Source organism: Triticum aestivum, chromosome 3D (assembly GCF_018294505.1).
Source record: "Triticum aestivum cultivar Chinese Spring chromosome 3D, IWGSC CS RefSeq v2.1, whole genome shotgun sequence".
NCBI lineage: Eukaryota > Viridiplantae > Streptophyta > Magnoliopsida > Poales > Poaceae > Triticum > Triticum aestivum.
The window spans coordinates 207,521,460-207,536,799 of NC_057802.1; the positions used below are offsets into that span (position 1 = coordinate 207,521,460).

Genomic DNA, 15,340 nt, shown 5'->3' on the forward strand with positions numbered 1-15,340 from the left:
TAAAGAAACTAAACAACATAGAATAGATTGACGGACCACTATCATAGGCATGACATGATTTCAAATATATAAAACACACATGCTACATGGATGTAAATGAATATTGAAAACATATCTAAGATATACTCCCTCCGTCCCAAAATAAGTGACTCGACTTTGTACTAACTTTATACTAAAGCTAGTGCAAAGTTGAGTCACTTATTTCGGGACGGAGGGAGTATATCTTTATGCGAAACAAAAATGAAAATAATCAAACAAGAAATATTATGCAAAGCTTCGAATAATCAAACAAAGTCATAAGCATGGAAACAAATCACCAAAACATATGCATAATCTTAGCATACGATAATACCAAATATTACCCAAATAACAATAATGACATTACACTAAAGATGCTCCAAATCTAATTAAAAAATAACACCCACCAAGCACGTATGAACAATGAAATCCGGTACACCGAATCAACCCCTACACATGATAATAACTCACAAAATCTTGTACATAAGCATATCATATGACTACGTAGCGCATGAAAGAAAAATATCAACATGAAATAACATGGTGAACAATTATTACATAATTGTAATCGGTAAACAATAAATCTACCAAATTATATGTCACAACGAGGATTATGAGACGAACAGCATGCACTCTTAGGCATATTATGAACACAACAAAAATATTAGACAAACAAGAAAAGTTATCGAACTAAAACACTACCGAATTTTATGCCAAAACGGCTATATTTAAATCCTTACTACAACTCCAGTAACAAACTATTATTCTAACTCTGGAACATGATTCCTATGTCTTACTAAACGTTTCAGATGTTGAACACAAGATCATCTAAGGAGCTAAAAACTACGTGGACACGGTGATGAAATCCGTTCACGCATCGACACGAGCAACGACGGCGATAGGTTGAATAATGATGTCTACGGGACACACTAGATGATGGCAAGTACACGTGCAAAAGGAATTTGGTAGAGGCTCACCGAGTTTGACGCAACCAGGCGATGAACTTGGCGAACAGTGTAGACAGACATGCTAAATTGTTCGTGTGCGGTCGGCGGAACGAGTTCCTTCTTCCCTGAATGGAGTGGCAGCAAGGAGTAGAACATTCGGGCGCAAGGCATGGGTGGATATGCTTGGAGTCGCCGGGAACGAACACGGGCGTCCATGGTACAGCGGCACTTTAGGGAGGAGAAACTGAGAGAGGAGAAGGGGAACATGCAGAAGTTTATACGGGATTGGAAGAGGGGATGGAGGCGCACATGAAGAGGGCTTCGGTTTGTGGAAACAGCCAAGGGAGAGGGAGATAAAAGGAGGAGGCAGGAGATGAAGCGCTCTGGATGTTGGCGTTTCCTCTCTGTACATGTACGTGTGCGCCTGTACATGTGCGTGCGTGAGTGGAAGGAGATGAAGGGCTTAGAGAGAAATAAGTAAGGGAGAGGGAATAAAAGGAAGGGCAGCAGTCAAGGATGCATGTGTTTCTTCTCTGTACGTTTTTCCTTATGTTTTTTTTTTAGACAATTTTCCTTATGCTTAATGATGAGTACGTAAGAAGGGTTCAGCCACAACCTGAGGGAAATGGGCTAAGGCCCAGGTGGAAAGGAAATAGAGAATGGGAGAGAAATGAAAACACGTTGGGTTAGGCCCATGCAGTTTGGGGGGAAAATGTGGGCTGGTCACATGGAAAAGATAGATGTGTTGGGAAATTCTGCCAGAGTTTGAACGAACAAACAAACTAGATTTTTCTAATAGGAAATCTAAAAGAAGGAATAAAAGATCAACAAAATCAAATGAAGTTCCAAAAATACAAAAGCGCATAATTAATATGCCAAAGACAATAAAAAATAATATTGGGCGAAAAGAGAACAATAAAACTCAAATTTTAATTTAAGTTGGCATTAGTTCAAATTAAGTCCACCGAATTTATAAAAACTCAATTTAAGCTTTTAGTTACAGAAAAAAATCTTGCCCTGATTTTTTGGAAAACTTTTTCTTGAACATTCCGAGAATCGGGATGTTACAGGATCCCAACAAACACACCGCAAAAAAAATTACATCGGATATAACTCCAAGAAGATCGAGGAGAACATGGTATTGAAGATCAAAAGAGTGAAGAAGTCATCTAGTTACTAGCTATGGACCCGTAGGTCTGTGGTGAACTACTCACGCATCATCGGAAGGCAGCAAGGATGATGTAGAAGCCCTCCGTGATCGATTCCTCCTCCAGCAAAGTACCGGAAAAGGCCTCCAAATGGATCACGGAAGAATAGAAACTTGCGGCAGAGGAAAAAAGTGTTTCAGGTGGCTCTCTGTTGGTTTGAGAATATTTAGGAATTTGTAGTTGGAATTAGGTCAAACGGATCTATGAGGGGGCCACGAGCTTAGGGGGCGCGCCACCCCCCCCCCAGGGCGCGCCTGGTGAGCTCGTGGCCCTCTCGTATATATTCCGGCCTCCTCCTGAAGCTTGTATGGTCCCTTCTAGTCCATAAAAAATCACCGTAAAGTTTCATCGTGTTTGGACTTCGTTTGGTACTGATTTTCTGAAAAGCCACAAGCAAAAAACAGGAACTGGCACTGGGCACTAGGTTAGTAGGTTAGTCCCAAAAAATGATATAAAATAGTATAAGCATCCAAGATTGATAATATAATAGCATGAAACAATAAAAAAATATAGATACGTTGGAGACATATCAATTACTCACTCCTGGTGGTGAGCATCATGGAATTCTTGATGGAGAAGGGTTGATGATGATGACGGCGATGAATTCCACCTTTCGGAGCCTCGAATGGACTCCAGATCATCCCTTCCGATGAAGAACAGGAGGTGGCGGCGGCGGCGGCTCCGTATCGTAAAACATGATGATTCCTTTTCTCTGATTTCTCTCTCCCCGAGACGGTACTTATGGAGTTGGAGTTAGGGCTAACGGAGGCCTGAGGGCCCATGAGCTCACAGGGCACGCCCTGGGGGGTGGGCGCGCCCCCTGAGCTTGTGGATCCTGGGTGGCCCCCCTTCAGTAGTTCTCTTTCCCAATATTTTTTATGTATTCTGGAAACATTCTCCGTAAATTTTCAGCCTAGTCCGAGAACTTTTATTTCTGCAACAAAACAACATCATGGTAGTTCTGTTGAAAACAGCGCCAGTCCAGGTTAGTTTCATTCAAATCATGCAAATTAGAGTCCAAAATAAGAGCAAAAGTGTTTGGAAAAGTAGATACCTTTGGGACGTATCAGGGTTTTGTTCAGCTTATTTCAAAGTGCATCTGGTCTGTTTCCTATAAGTTCAAGATCAACTCAACATACACCGAACTGTTACACCGGGGAGGGGCCTGCGGCAGGGAGATCCAATATCCAACTACCTCTTTTTGTTGTGTGCAGAAGGCCTCTCGGCCCTCTTTCATCAAGCCGAGGAAGCAGGTCTTTTCAGGGGTATGAGAGTGGCCCCAATGGCACGCACTGTGACTTATTTCCTCTTCGCCAACGACTCTATACCTCTGTTCGAGGCAACGGAGGATGGGGCGAATGAAATCGGTCGTATCCTACAAGTATATGAAGCGGGGTCTAGTAAGTTGGTGAACCGAGACAAGTCGTCATTTATGTTCAGCAGAAATACCAAGGCCACTGTAAAGAATGTGATTATGCATACTCTCGGCCTACAACAGGAAACATCGAATGGGAAGTACCTCGGTCTTCCTACATACATTGGCCGCTCAGTCATGCAATGTTTTGAGGATGTTAAGGAGCGTTTGTGGGCAAGGATTCAAGGATGTTTGGAACACTTCCTGTCGATGCAAGGCAAGGAAATCATGGTGAAGGCAGTGGCGCAAGCAATCCCCGCGCATGCTATGGGTTGTTTCGACCTCACCAAGGGCATGTGTGAAGAGCTTAGCAATATGATATGCAAATACTGGTGGTCACAGCAGCAGGATGAGAAGAAGATGCATTGGGTTGGATGGGAAAAGATGAAGTTACCCAAAGAAGAGGGTGGGCTAGGGTTCAGATATCTACACCCTTTCAACATGGCCATGTTGGCATGACAAGCGTGGAGGCTACAGACCCCGGAATCCCTATATGCACAAGTTCTGGAAGCGCGGTACTATCCTGACAGTGACATATTTTCAGTTGTTCCGATGGCGGGCATGAGTTAAGGGCCTGGAGTTAGTTAAGGAGGATCTGGTGTGTTGAAACAGGGGGAGAAGATAAAGATCTGGTCTGACCCTTGGCTCCCGAGACCGAGAGATTAGTCCATGCGGCCATTAACGAAGCAGGGTGCACACCTTCTCACACGGGTCTCGGAGCTGATCGATCCAATATCCAACAGCTGGGATACTGAGCTTGTCATGCAAACCTTCCATGCCGAGGATGCAAACTAAAGCTAATCCTATCCATTCCTGCCCTTGAGCAACATGAGGACTTTGTTGCATGGTATTACGACTCTCGGGGTCTCTTCTCTGCCAAATGTGCTTATAGGGTACACATCGATCTGGTCCGGCGACAGAGCAACAAACCACATGGAGAGGGAATCGAGGGAATAAACTTTCGTAAGAAAGTGTGGTCGGAAATTTGGAAGATGGACTGTCCGGGCAAGGTCCACCATTTCCTATGGCGGTTTGGGCACAACAGTCACCCTCTGCACATGAATCTTGAACGTAGGGGAGTCGAACTGGACAGAAGATGCGCGGCATGCGGCCGCTTCTTTGAGGATGGTGGCCGCTTCTTTAGATGCAAATTAGTTGAGGCTCTATGGTGGGAGACAGGTCTTGAAGGCGAGCACCTGTTGTGGCGATTAAAGTGCTGGAGTTAGTCCTTGCCCTACCAAACATTAGTTGAGGCTCTATAGCGGGAGACAGGTAGGGCAAGGGACTAACTCCAGCATTCGCCCCTTCGAGTGCTGGAGTTAGTCCTTGCCCTACCAAACATTAAAAAGCTCCAAGTGATCTGCCTGTTGTGGCGCTGGTGGAATGAAAGAAATCGCATTAGACACGGTGAGAGGAAGATGTCAGCGCAAGAATTTGCTAGTCAGATCAAAGTTCTGTCGAACCTCCGGCACGGACCACGGTTGTCACGCCGTGTAGATGGAAGCCACCCCGCCTGAATTGGTTATGCTGAACTTCGACGCTTCTTTCATGGTGTCTTCGGGAACGGCCGGCTGGGCCTGTATTGCCAGAGACTCGACGGGCGTCATGCACCAATCGGCGGCTCTACAGGCTGAGGCCGCAGCCCTCATGAAAACAATCAATCTTGCCATGGGGTTTGGAATGGGCCGGGCGGGATGATCTTCCCCTCAAGCAAGCCATTGACTCAACTTCGGCAGCTGGGGAGCATGCTTCGGGAGTCCAAGTTTCAGCTACAGCTGGGCTTCATAGATTGCAAAGTTAATTTTGGTCAACCTGAATGTAATGTCACAGCTCATTTACTGGCAAGTTATAGTTCTGGGTCGGCTCTGGTGACCGCATGTGGATCGCTAACCTGCCCCCCAATGTACTTGGTGGTTGGAATGCATTGTGTTCCAGGTAAATTTAAAAAGGTAGTACTTGTATTTTCTGCATGGCATGTGTTTGATGAAATGTAGACATATGCCGCGGCTTATCAAGCGCTCCTAATTCACCAAAAAAAATAGCCTGTCCCTGTGTCAGTTATATTCATTAGTGTGAAAACATTAACACATCATGTATACATGTACCAGTCTGGTTTCCGACAAGGATATAAGAGTCCCCATCGAGCTTCACTCTTAAAACTATGCACTATCCATCCTCAAATATTCTTCTACATGGTGTAGAAGTATGCAGAGAGCGGCGTGTCGTATATATACTACGTATGCACAAAACTACGTACAACAACAGCTAGTCAGAAATTTGCATCACTTGCGATGCCCATTTGGTTCACCAGGTATCTCTTCATCTGCGCCTCTATACTCCATGGCACGATCCTTCTCGATTTCTGACTGAACTCTCTTCGGCTTCCTTAGTCGCACAGTGGTCTGCTTGATGCGGCCTTTACCTGCGTCAGCTGCTAAGGCCAGGCGGGACATAACATAGGACAAAAGCTCTTCCCTGTGTGAAAATGTGAAATCCAAATGAGCATACTCGAATTCATTATAGGAGACTTCAACACCAGCCTTCCGCATCAACTTGTAGTGCTTCTTCACCATGGTTGGTGAGATTACTCTGTCTCTTTGCCCAGCAACCAGGTCCATGGGGATGTCAATAAGACTGTAGTGAGCTCCCAGGTCCAATGGTTTTGGTGTTCCATACGCTTCCATGTTTGCCGCGGTACTTCCATAGTCATACATTTGGAACCTCTTCGCCCTCTTTATCTGTGCAAGATGGAGTACAACATGAAACGATACACCGGGCATGTCATCCATGTTGTAGTGAGGCAACCCAAGTACTCCCACCCAATTTGAACTGTCACCACCAACAACGTACCCCATAAGGGTTTGGACGAGACCACCCAAAGCTGGATAGTTGTGGAAATCCCTAGCTAATTTGTTCAGAAGCATCCTGAAGAATCGAGTTGGTATGTACAGCCCAGGCACAAGTGGAGCAAGTACTGGACCAACAAACAGGATGATCTTCTCCACCAAGCTGAACACCACATTTGAATCCTCGTGAAAACCGGCAGGAGATAGCAAGACCAATCTTGACAACCTGTGGGGCTTCTGCGCAATCCTTGATGTCACCACATACATCAACATAACTGCACCACCCAGGCTGTGGCAGACAGCACAGAGCTTATAAGGCTGATTTTTTGTCACGTCTTCCTCTGAAGTCTGTATTTCCGAATTCTTTATGTCATCATTTTGATCTTCCATTTCCTCCCCAATAAGATTCTGACTGCTGCCAAGTTCTGAAGTTTTAATCTTGTGAATTTCCTCGATTATTGCTGGCATATCTTTGGTTCCATGCTCATTGACAGAATATTTCCAGTACCTAACATGAATTGAGAAGGAGCATCAGAGATGAGCAAGCACAGTGACCAAATTGATTTGGCATATACAGGAGTAAAAATTTATCTAAACCAATAAACTAATACAACCTCTGTTCATTAATATAAGACGGTCTAAAAAACAGGTAGTACTTACTTGGAGGAAGAAAGATTTTTATCCATATGCTCTCTTGAAACCAAACCACGGAGATTTCCAAGAAAAACATCATAACCTACACGGAAACAAAAACGAGGAAAGAACTTCAGCATTTGCGGCCCAGCAGTGGAATACATTAAATCCAACTTTGATTACTGACCTTGATCATAAGCTGCAAATGCAGGTGAGCCAACAACACCATTCGATACCCAACTGCAGGGGAAACAAGAGGACAGATTTATATCGACACACTACCATTATCCCCAAAAAATTATGCATTATCTCTCGGCAGCCATTCAGCACTAGAATTACCAACTATAAACAGTAATTTGTATTATCACACTTAAGTTACTAATTTTCCAGGGAAAAGCACCGGAACTAAGGGCCTGTTTGGAGTCTCACCAGTCCAGAACTCCACTCCCGGAGCGGGGGTAGCTTCAGCTGAAAATAAAGGAACGGGAAACACCCGCTCCGCAGATCCTCGTATTTGTTGGAGCCGGCGGACTACCGAACAGTGCCTAAATCTATATCTATACCTACTAATAAAGTATCTATCGCTTCTTACCACCGTAATTTCATCCATCCCTTCTAATTTTCGTCCGTCCGTCTCAATTTCTTCGTACGTCAGCTTTCCCCGTCCATGCGTCTCACGAAGCCTCCGTGTGCTGACGGCTGGTGGCCCAAAAGCCCAAATAATCACCCCTCCGTGTGTGCTGATGGCCGGTGGCCCAAAAAATCAGGCCGAGGCGCAAAAATTTGCGCGCTGGTCTGGAGTATCAAACTCGCGACCTCCTGTTCTACACAGGTCACAATACCAACCAACGAGCTAAAACATGTTTGTGCGTTAAACAGTAGGTCAATTGCATCTTCAATAGTCCCACATCGACTCCTTAAATCTAACCGATCCAATTTATATACTTCTTTGACTTTCCCAGGTGTTAAGAAGCTGTCTCGGAGAAAGGAAAATAGAGGGTAATTAAACCGTTGAGATATGGAGATACACATGGAGCAGATAAGGGCCAATATGAGTCCAAAGCGTCGTCCAGCACGGCGCCGTCCCGCCGGTGATGTCAACGGTGACAACAGAGATGCCTGTGAGACTGGACATGGATAAGGAGCTCTAGGCGTCAGCATGACGACGGTAATGCCGCTGGGTGTCAACAACCAAAATATTAGCGCCGCTTCTGTCCTTCCCGTGTGAAGGTTTGGGGTGCTGCGGTTGAAGTCGAGTCAGGACTTTGGTTACTTTAGAGCGGATCGAGCATAATTTAAGGAGGGGAGAACCTCGATTCACGTTGCATGATGCCATTGCATGCAGGTTTGCTGCTGCATGCGCTGCTGATACCAAGCAAAATAAAACGTGACGCGTACAGCCGGAAAGCGAAGCAACAGGGAAACACCTATGACTACTACAACATAGTACAACCTATATATAGCAGGAGCATACATGGGCTACGACAAAACAAATTGTCTTTCGGACACTCCACGTAAAACACATTCAGAAATCATGGTCATAGAGTCTAATCTCAGTAAAGTTTGTGAACAAGGAAGATATCATGCCTAGCGTCACTGAAGGTATGGAGGAACAATTGCGTCCGTGTAAAATTACTTCAATAAAAATATTTCATGTATAATATCTTTATTGTCATATGTGAGTAACTCATTAGGATGGTTAATCTGCTAACGTGATATGCTTTCTCATTATGCATCAACATCCGATGTACAACGTAGTACTGAAGTTGGACGGGAAATATACATCCACCAATGTTATATTTTTGATGCAAAATCTAATTTGTTTCTTTTTTAATGAACAAGAGTTGCATACAGTATAAGAAGCTCTTGTGCAGGCAAGCAATTTGGATCGCAATCTTTTTACTGTATGATGTCAGTAACTCAATAGAAGTGTTGTGTATACGACATTTTTATTGTCAGTATGGTGCTTAATCTGCATTGTATACTAAATTATAAAAAGTTTACCCTCATTGTATACTAAAATTATAACTTTCTGTTATGGTTGATAATCTATATTTACTGCACTTATATTTGGTTTGTTCGTTGAGATATACTCACACTATAAACCAAACGATGGGTAGTCAACCTAGCCTATGCTTGATTATAGTACTGAAAATATGCTTTCTCGGTGACAACCTAGCCTATGCTTGATTATAGTAATGAATATGCTTTCTCGGTGACAACCTAGCCTATGCTTGATTATAGTACTGAATATGCTTTCTCGGTGACAACCTAGCCCGTGCTTAATTATAGTACACATTATTCCTATTAAAAGCTGTATCAAATCCTAAATTTTTATTCTTCTGATAATGAAATGAATGTGAGGAATAACATCTTGCATTGGCAGAAGAAATATGTTTCAGTATTTCGAATTTTCATATGCTTTGTATGTCTTTTCTTATGCATGAGTTTATTGTTCATTTCTGTTGGAGATGATTGTCTTTAACCTAACTCGCAAATTGTACAATGTCTAAATTTCTTAGCCATTTGCAAAGATTGGTTGGCTGAAATCACAATTCTGCTTCATGTTATTCCGCAACATACATTTCCATCGCCATGCATATTGGGTTTAGGGGCGTGTGATCCTTTTTCTCCCGTTGCAACGCACGGGCATTTTTGCTAGTTAAGTCACCTATAAAAACAATACTCCCTCCGTAAAGAAATATAACAGCGTTTAGATCACTATTTTAGTGATCTAAATGCTCTTATATTTCTTTACAGAGGGAGTACTATCGAGGGAAGAGTAGTGTAACTAGAGATACAATGATATACAGTAACTTAAGTACTTAACAACGACCAAGATAGCTCCACAACTGGTAGCACAACCTACAGCTTGCAGACAAGCTGTTTTTCGATGGAGAGATTTTATGTGAGACAGCCCATCAAACATGGAGTCTTATCCCTTAATTAGAGTCCTAGTTGATTAAGCAACTTTGTTAGGAAAGAATCCAGTTAGTTTAGAGATCGTATTCGAGTTTGAACATATTAACCGGCTTGTTGGTCAAGTCTTGTCTACTATATTAAGGGGCTGACCCCTCTCAACAAAGCAGATAAGAAACATTCACTTTTATCTACTTCTCAGTAATTAGGAATTTAGGATTATGACAGTAGTAGATCGTTCCAATTATCACATTATGTTATCAAAAGAAAGAAATAGAAATACAGAAGGAATGAACCACAATATAGGATCAAGTGATCAATTAGCATAGCAACCAATAATCACGGTTGAACAGCCAAACATCGAAAAATCTTCAATTATGTTGTCAAATTTCCAATTATAATTTCATAGACTCACCCCATAGATGAGTCCAGTACTCCATGTTGCAACAACACAACCTTCCGTGAATCACGCCTAAACATGCCATGTGTCAAGTCCCATTCCATAATATTGGGAAAAGATAAGGGCAAGAAATAGCTATTTTTTCACCTGGGGATTCTCTCCAGCAGCAGAACATATCCATCTGAAGTAACCACCTTTATAGCCTGAAAAGGATACCTGGAAATAACGGCAGAATGGTTCCATCATTTATGGACAGTAATGTCATCAATACAAAAAGTCAAATCAATTATTGAAAAGGTTGTGCTACTATGTGGATTCGTAAACAGCATTGTTCATAAGGCGTCCCACCTTGGACGCTTAGGCAGCACCTGGCAGCACCTTGCAATTATGCCCGTTTTAGGCGCTTAGGCGCCAGGGCGGTTGGTGCTCGCCTTACCGCCTTATAAACAATTGTGGCTACAAAGCACCACACTTGTAAGGCTTAGTACAATGTAAGGTGCTTAGCAAGATGCTTAGTAAAATAAACCGAGTTTTTCTAAAGCACCAGTGCTTACCTCTACACGAGAGGTGCTTAATTAAGCGTCTACCCACTACAAATAAGCACCGATGCTTCAAGGATTACTGGTTTATTTCTCTAAGCACCTTCCCTAGGCACCTTCCATTGTACAAGGCCTAAACAGTTCAGGCATATGGTCTAACTTCGCCACAACTAAGCATAGGGAAAGTGTGGCTACAAACTCAGCACCACACGTATGGTCAAAATCCGAGTCTATGACATGCGGGTCATATGAATAGTAAAGTCTGGCCAAGCTACACATGTGACGACCAACCAGACACCCACCTAAACCATTGTGGCACACCAGACCTTTAGGCATTGCAAGCTTCAGCTGGGAACCAAACAGTTAAAGGATTAATAAACATAATCATTCTAGGTGAAGCTTTCAACAAGCCACTCACTTAATTAATTTAAGCTAATCATACTACAGGAAAAGGCTATATATATTAGACAACACTGATTTTTTAGCACTAATATGATATATGCTGGAAAAATGGAAATGCAAGCAGAACATTGTTGCATCTATACTTCAACATCATTTGGCCCTCGAGAGAACGGAGCCAGCAAACATCTCGTGTGTGATACACTAACGGTAACTTGCACGCCTTAAAAATGCTTAAATCATCATTCGCAAAAACAACTTATCCATATCTACAAACAATTTTTATAATCTTGAACTTGCAACTAAGTACCAGATGTTTTAGCATGTTTAACAAACATGGAAGGGTCAGAGGTACCTACCCAAGTTCAGTTATAACATCTTCACATGTCCGAGAATCTGTGTTCAATGCATGACGATATACGGTCTTCCTTTCAGTTGGAACTGGATTATCACTGCCAATGTTAGCTGTTGGCACATCAACAGCAGGACTACTGTTACCAACCCTGTTTCCATGAATCCACCAAAATAACTTCTGCCACACCTCAGAAGGAGAAAGAACATAATGTGCTCCTTTATGAACAACGTCAAAAACTGATTCAATGAATATCTCAACTGCCAAATGAACATCCTAAGAGAAAAGAAAAAAAGGAGTGAATACCAAATGGATATAGATACTTTTAAACAATCTTGAGGTTCCAGATTCCTGGCCTGGTATGGTGTAAGTAAATAAATAAATTACTAAACTGATTCCAATTTGTTCAAATATACTACCTCGACAACTCCGCGCCTTCTATCAGTCGTTCGTTGTAGGACTTGATCCTTCATGTGAATTGGTTTTTTCGCAGATATGCTCCTCGATAAATAAGGACTTTCTGGGGTTTTAGCAGTTGCCCTTGATATCCGATATTTGACAGCATTGAACAAGACGAGCAGCAAAGAAAGGAAAATTTTCACAGGCCAAATAATCCAGGAAACTGCATATTTGATAGGCCTTCTCAATCGACGGTCATGTCTACCAAAGCTGCTTGTGTGTGACAATCGTGAACTTTGGGACAACGGAGAAGGAGGGCAGACAAACTCTTCATTGTCATCATCCCCAGGGACAGAGCCAGCAATTGATTCAGACTCCGAATCGGCAGAAAGTTCGTGAATGAACTCGTTAAATGAAGAGACCCCACTTTTTTTATCAGAAGTTCAAAACAAACGAGTGAGGTTGCAGAATTCAGAAATAGTTCAATGGTATTATCAACTTATCAAGCAAAAGAAGAAGCCATACTTAATCTATACTCCCTCTTTCTTAATCTATACTCCCTCTTTCTTTAGTGATCTAAACGCTCTTATATTAGTTTACAGAGGGAGTATATACTAATAACAGGCAACATGGCAATGAATACTGATAACATGAGTTATCAGGCTAGAGAAAGAAGTACTCATGCAATGATGCAAGCAAAAAGAACCTAGCCCACATAGTACTCGCATATTATGAAAAAAAAATTCAAAACTATCCAGCAACCAAAGAGAAGTGCCAAAAATTGAAACTGTGTTCACCTTTCCATCCAACGAGGAAGACGTGGCCCGCGAAATGCTGGCCTAAGTTCCCAGCCACTGACCCCTTCCAAAATGTTGGCTTTTCCAGGTAACAGTGTCAACAAGAGTGCTGATATTCCATTTATCAATCTCGCAATGTTGTTCAACGTCTCATATGTGAATGTCTTCACAGACCTGCCCAAACAAGTACAAGGAGTTAAATACTCTAAATATAAGTACAAAAGCTCAAAATAAGAGCAACTCAACTGAAACCTAGATGTTCCCGATCTTGTATGAAGGAAATGAAAACTGAAACTAACAACAATTAAGCTTTACGCTACCAGGGTTAGGATATCTCAGAAGAAGCAAGGGGCTAAAGAAATTTGTGCAGAAATCACTAGCAATCAGCTTAGTCTATGATCCTGGAATCACCCTACAGAGATTGATATAAGAAAAGCCAGGAAACACCTTACACTTTTGCAATAATAAGTTTTGAATTAACAATGCATTGTCATTTAGAAGGTAGAGCAAGTATTTAGCCGAGTTAGCACTGTTAATTTTAACTGTCAGAAACTCAGAACCAAGTTCATCGGTATATTGTATATACATTTCACACTTCATCAACTGTTTCAAAGAGACAGAATAGAACAGAACACCAACATTTTTCGCCTATAATTATCAAATGGGCATCATCATGGAGATTGAAATTAATTATGAATTGTGTGTCATCTGCTCTACATAATACATTTATTTAGTGCTTACAACAAATCAGTAACATATTTTCAGCTGACCATCTCCTCTTTCATTAACAGGTGATTAATTCAAGCATTAGTAACGATTACTTTTAAAACAAGATTTCAAGCACTATTGACGTCATGCATCTAAACAAATGATTTATTAGACCATACCCACAGCCACATCCAGTTGCAAATAAGCGGTATCAGTCGCTTTCTACTTGTCATTTCAATCGTCGGAACTGTTACAAATACACACAGATTGAACATTTCTTTTACTAATCACGTCAGTAAGAACTGTAAAAGATACTTGTATGAAGTACTTTGGGTAATAAATCCACAAAACATAGTTTCCATGTGATAACCCATGTAACTACATACACTACAGAACTTTTAGAAAATCAATTGCAATATTGGGGCCAGAAATCCACTGTCCTTACTAAGACAATCAAAGTTTATCCACTATAATACAACCATATCCATGCTTTTTATGGTATTTCTAGCTGTGACTTTTTTTGTGAACAAGGCTATGGATTTATATTAAAAGACTTCCAAAAATACAAGGCATCCTAGAAAACAGGGAAATTACAACCAGGTCCTCAGATAGCCAAACAAACTTAATCTCCAGCAAGAGACGAACCATCTCCTAAAAAAAGTTGTGCCAGCTTCGCACCGGCGGTGGAGAGAACGCCGCAGCGACCGAGGGAGAGCACGAACCACCAAAGAGCAATATGTCGCATCAGGGAGACACCCTAGGGGAGAAAATAAGGCCACAGCCTCGTCGCTTATGTAAAAACGGCCGGGGGAACATCACCGCGATCACCAAGGGCCGGCCACCAACAAGACTTCCCTAGCCGGGGGCCATCGACGCTGCTGGCTGCCCGCAATACCACCACCACAAAGAGCATGAAGAAGGGTACCATTACCTCGACACCAACACGAAGACATAAATCCAACACTGAAAGCCGAGAAAACAACCAAAGACCTAACTAGTGCGGAACAAGGTCCAAAGTCCGAGGGTGAGGGATTAGCAGACAGCGGGGGTGAGGGAGCCCCAAAGTCCGAGGCACAAGCTCCCTCTTCTCGCTAGATCTCTTCCCAAGACATATCTCTTTTCTAGTGGTAACTTGTGACAAGGCTAAAAACTGCAGAATCTCCACCAGATAATTTAAACCAATTCAAAATCCCTAAATTACCCGGATTAATTCGCTGGTTTAGCCAACCCTAGCCAGCCATTCCTTCGAAGCGACACAAACTAAGCGCAAGACAGAGACGAACAAGTACAAAACAGGGGGAGGGGGGGGGGGGGGGGGGCTGCTCACTCTTTGATGACGGCGATGACGTTGTCGACGAACTCCTGCAGCATTATCGGTGATCGCGGATTAGGGCGCCAGCTTATGCTGGAGACCACGGGGAGGTGCGATGCAAGGACGGAGTCCGGGGAGAGGAGAGGAGAGGAACGAAGAGGAAAGGCGCTGAGAGAAGAACCAAAACAAGGTCGGGTGGGACCGGTCGGACAGTAGGGCATCTATTTTAGTAATTCTCAAAAAGAGAAAGAAAACACAAACGCATTATTTTCGTGGTCCTATTTGGGGAATTATCTGGTCCACATATGCGCGAGCGCGAGAAGGATGGGTTTCATGCTGTTTCGTCACATGACATACGAGGGCATGTACATTGGGACATATGAGGGCATGTACATTGGTTTAGACAGCAGTAGTCTGTAATACACATCCACGTCATGTATAGATAGCTT

At 42.7% G+C, this 15,340-nt stretch overlaps 1 protein-coding gene across 1 annotated transcript; it reads right to left on the bottom strand.

Annotated features, from left to right (window-relative positions):
- Window positions 1-5,612: 5,612 nt before the first annotated feature.
- Window positions 5,613-15,135, bottom strand: LOC123078245 (uncharacterized). The gene is made up of 9 exons (XM_044500669.1): window positions 14,907-15,135; window positions 12,872-13,045; window positions 12,095-12,500; window positions 11,683-11,951; window positions 10,533-10,601; window positions 10,401-10,457; window positions 7,254-7,306; window positions 7,094-7,169; window positions 5,613-6,941 (listed from the first exon to the last, which is right to left on the bottom strand). Exons 1-9 carry the CDS (start codon window positions 15,110-15,112, stop codon window positions 5,870-5,872), a joined length of 2,382 nt encoding a protein of 793 aa, XP_044356604.1. The 5' UTR covers window positions 15,113-15,135; the 3' UTR covers window positions 5,613-5,869.
- Window positions 15,136-15,340: the final 205 nt, after the last annotated feature.